We start from the raw sequence: 3,826 nt of genomic DNA, 5'->3' as shown, positions 1-3,826 counted from the left end.
TCAAGTCTGAAAAATCCACAACACCAATTTCATCCCTCAAATTGATGAAGTGTTCAATTTTGATTGCATTGGTCAGCACATCTGCAAGTTGCTTCCGAGTGCTGACATAAACAACTTAAAGTACTCCATTCTGAACCTGATTGGACATAAAATAGTACTTGATATTAGGGGTGGGAAAACGGGTTGTGGCCCACCGGCCCGGTCCGCGCACTCGCCAATAAATGGCTGGTTGGGTTGAGATTTTGTGTCTGCCTATCCATTCAACCCGCCCCACCTTAAGTCCGTCCCGTCTTAAGCCCGCCAAAAAAGGGACGGGTTGACCTTCTAACCCTCCATCCTAGTTATCAAGCACTCAAAATATTTATTTTGCTTGTTTGAAGGTTAATACTTGAACTATAGTTTCTGAACACTTGTTGATGATTCTATTTCGTACATTTATTTGTGAATATAAGCACTATTTTTGAAGTAAAAATTGTTAAAAAAATGCTTTATAAAAAATTGTTTTAAAAAATAAGTGAAAAATCTAATGGAAATATAAAAATAAGTATATTAATCTATTAAAAAAATAAAAAATATATATATAAAAAATAGGTGGGAAAACCCGTCGTCCGTCAATCTATCACCTTGGCAGGGTAGACTAGATTTTTAAGACCGATTTCATTTGAAAACTTTGAATTTTATTATATAAATTGTATCATAATTTTTATCAATATTTTGATGCAATACATTTTAGATAGAAGACTTTGAAGATAAATGAAACAATAGAAAGATGTACATACAATATCATTCTTCTATAAAATCAACAATGATTGCGTATAAATTAATATATGAAGAATTAAATCGAATTTTTATAAGCTAAAAAAACTATATTACATTAATTATTATTAAATTCACTATTTATTGATTTATGTTTACGTATTACTAAATAAAATTGTAGGAAAAATGAATATTCGGATAAATATTTCATGTTAAGTCTCCCTCTTAAAACAAAATATACATAATAATACTTTATATTTTCTTTAGTTGTTGAATATGTTTTGGAATATCCTTTTATATAATTTTTAAAATATAATAGTATTATTAGAATTTTTAGATTTTGTTTGAGAGTTTGAAAGGAAAGAGATAAAAAAAATAAAAAATAAAATAAAAGAATTGAGCGAAAAGAATAAAAATATTTAGGTGGAGAGAATTTCGAAGAATTTGTTTTTATTCAAAAATCAAAATGGTTTGTTTTTATTCAAAAATCAAAATTCACCGAAAAACTAAAAATTTGCATCGGAGGAGAAGATGTTTGGAAGATTTAGACAAATTGTTTAACTGCAATTTATATTGTTATAATATTTAAAAAATTAAAAATATATTCATGATGAATCCTATTTTAATATTCTATACAAATTTTTTTAAATGTTAAAACTTTCTCTCTATATATTCTTTTAAGATAAACCATCCTCTCCCCTACAGAACTATACTTCTAATTATTAATATTTTATAAAATAAAAACGATTAATTAACTGAATATTATTGGAAAATGCATTTCTAAATTTTAAAAATATTATTAATTTTCAACATACATGCTTTGTTATAAATGGGCCGGGCCCTAAACAACAATTGAGTTTGGGCTTATACTATTCAGCCTACAATAATAACCTAAACCATTTGACCAACATATAAATACACAAAAACCCATTTTCTACAAGCCTTCTAGGGTTTACGAATCAATCGTCGTTGCTGCAAGGTTTCCACATCTACAATGGTAAACCGATTCTCCTTCACCGTTCATCAACTCATTGGATCGATTTTCTCTCTTCTGTATGTTAACAAGTTTGTGTTAACGAATCGCAGGGTAAGGGAACTGGAAGTTTTGGTAAGAGGAGGAACAAGACCCACACACTCTGTGTGAGGTGCGGCCGCCGCAGTTTCCACCTTCAGAAAAGCCGCTGCTCGGCGTGTGCTTACCCTGCTGCTCGCGTCAGGAAATGTAATTACTTTAGTCTATAGTGTCAATTTGGTTTCAAATTAGGGTTTATGTTTGGTTTGTTAACTGTATCTGGAAATTGAATTTATTTATTCTATTTTTCAATTTGATTTCAAATTAGGGTTTGTGTTTTGTTTATTAATTGGATTTGGGTTTTGATTTTAGATAACTGGAGTGTTAAGGCAATCCGCAGAAAGACCACTGGAACTGGTAGGATGAGGTACTTGCGCAATGTGCCTCGCCGATTCAAGAGTGGCTTTAGAGAGGGTATTTACTCAATTTAGATCCTGATTTGCTCAATTTAGATCCTTAATCATTTAATTGTTATTATGATTGAGTTCTTTTCTGATTAATTTGTTGTGTTTTCTTGTTAAATTCAGGAACTGAAGCTGCACCAAGGAAGAAGGGAGCTGTCACTGCTTAAGCTTTTTTGAGAGTTGTTGTTTTGTTGGGTACGGAGTTTATAGAATTAGTTTGTTTTTTGTGATTGGGGCGAGTATTTTTGAACTACCATGTTTACAGCCTCAGTGTTTCAGTTTAATTTTCTTCTATATATTCTGTACTTTCTTGATTTTTCAATATGATTATAGAACTATTTCATTGTTCAGTTGTTTGGTTGTGTGGTATTATTAGTTTTGACTAAGCTATACTTAATCATGTCAAGGTAGTCTGAGTTTTGAGGTATGTTCCTATCATATTGTTGCTCATTTAGTTTTCTATGCCATTCACATTGAGGTAATGAGTGTCATAAGAGCAATTTTCTTCAATCTTGAAATAGAAGATGTAGTTGGCAGCTTCATTACATTCTGTTTCTTTTCATGTCTGATATGCAAAGTGAATGAGTTTCTTGTTATATGAGCTCACTTTTCTTTTTAAAATATGTATGATGTGAATTTAGTGGTGTCATCTCTCTAGATACATTATAATGAATTATCAAGCATTTCAGTGTTTGTCATCTACTTTAGCCAGTTTGTAAAGACTGGCTGTGCCACATTGTTTTTTTTTATTGAAATTGCATGCCATTTGAATGAGTGTTGCTTTGGTGGTTTTGTTAACTTTATTTGTTGTTTTGAATATTTGAGACATGTTTGACATATTAAGATACTTAGGCATGTTATAGCAAAACTCACCGCTTCATTTTAATAGCTATTACTTTTAATTCTAGCATCTAAACCGAATTTGAGTTGATGGATTCAATTTTTATGTCTTCATTAGGGTATATTCATACTTTCTCCATTTGTCTATTATTATCATGTTGAGAACTCTGGTATATCAAATTTATGATCTTTTCTCATTTCATCTATTTGTATAGTTGTTATACCTAAACTTGTTACCCTAGAATGAGAAGAATTTACAAAAATTTAATTTATCTAGTAATTAACAAGGTTGCATATTGAAATGTTTTTCTCTCAATGTCTAAATCTCATCAATCTGTTTCGGAACTAATTTTTAGTTCTTCCGAATTTATGTACGTTTTCTGTTATCATATTGGGTTTATAGTGTGAAAATATGATAAAATCAATCCCAACATATGTTTATATTTACATCGTTTAATTTGAAATTTTCTTTTCACAATCGATCTGTCTATTTGTAGTTCGTCTGGAAGTCATGTTATCTACATATTTTAATAAGAAATTTGCTTTTCAGATAATAGTTGTAACTGTGACGTTTGTTGAGTTAAAAAATGTGGTTTTCAAAAATAGAATTTGATTCCCGAACGTATTTGTTTTGAAAGAACGATTGCAACATTTATATAATGATACATTTGAGTCTTCGTCAAGAGTGATTATTATCGTTATCTTGGCTGTTTGAATTAGTAATTTAGATTACTTGCCGTGCTCATTTGTTGAT

At 30.2% G+C, this 3,826-nt stretch overlaps 1 protein-coding gene across 1 annotated transcript; it reads left to right on the top strand.

Annotated features, from left to right (window-relative positions):
• Window positions 1-1,587: 1,587 nt before the first annotated feature.
• On the top strand, window positions 1,588-2,582 carry LOC127087492 (60S ribosomal protein L37-3). The gene is made up of 4 exons (XM_051028373.1): window positions 1,588-1,753; window positions 1,843-1,978; window positions 2,141-2,242; window positions 2,356-2,582. Exons 1-4 carry the CDS (start codon window positions 1,751-1,753, stop codon window positions 2,397-2,399), a joined length of 285 nt encoding a protein of 94 aa, XP_050884330.1. The 5' UTR covers window positions 1,588-1,750; the 3' UTR covers window positions 2,400-2,582.
• Window positions 2,583-3,826: the final 1,244 nt, after the last annotated feature.

The sequence above is a fragment of the Lathyrus oleraceus genome, chromosome 5 (assembly GCF_024323335.1).
Source record: "Lathyrus oleraceus cultivar Zhongwan6 chromosome 5, CAAS_Psat_ZW6_1.0, whole genome shotgun sequence".
Lineage (NCBI taxonomy): Eukaryota > Viridiplantae > Streptophyta > Magnoliopsida > Fabales > Fabaceae > Lathyrus > Lathyrus oleraceus.
Note: the sequence above shows the minus strand (reverse complement) of the source record. Positions and strands in the feature narration are given on the sequence as shown.

What these genes read in the sequence shown, in the direction of transcription:
- LOC127087492 (XM_051028373.1), top strand. An exon ending in TGCTGCTCGCGTCAGGAAAT is followed by an intron (nt 1,979 to 2,140) that starts GTAATTACTTTA and finishes TTTTGATTTTAG; the next exon opens with ATAACTGGAGTGTTAAGGCA. An exon ending in CAAGAGTGGCTTTAGAGAGG is followed by an intron (nt 2,243 to 2,355) that starts GTATTTACTCAA and finishes TGTTAAATTCAG; the next exon opens with GAACTGAAGCTGCACCAAGG.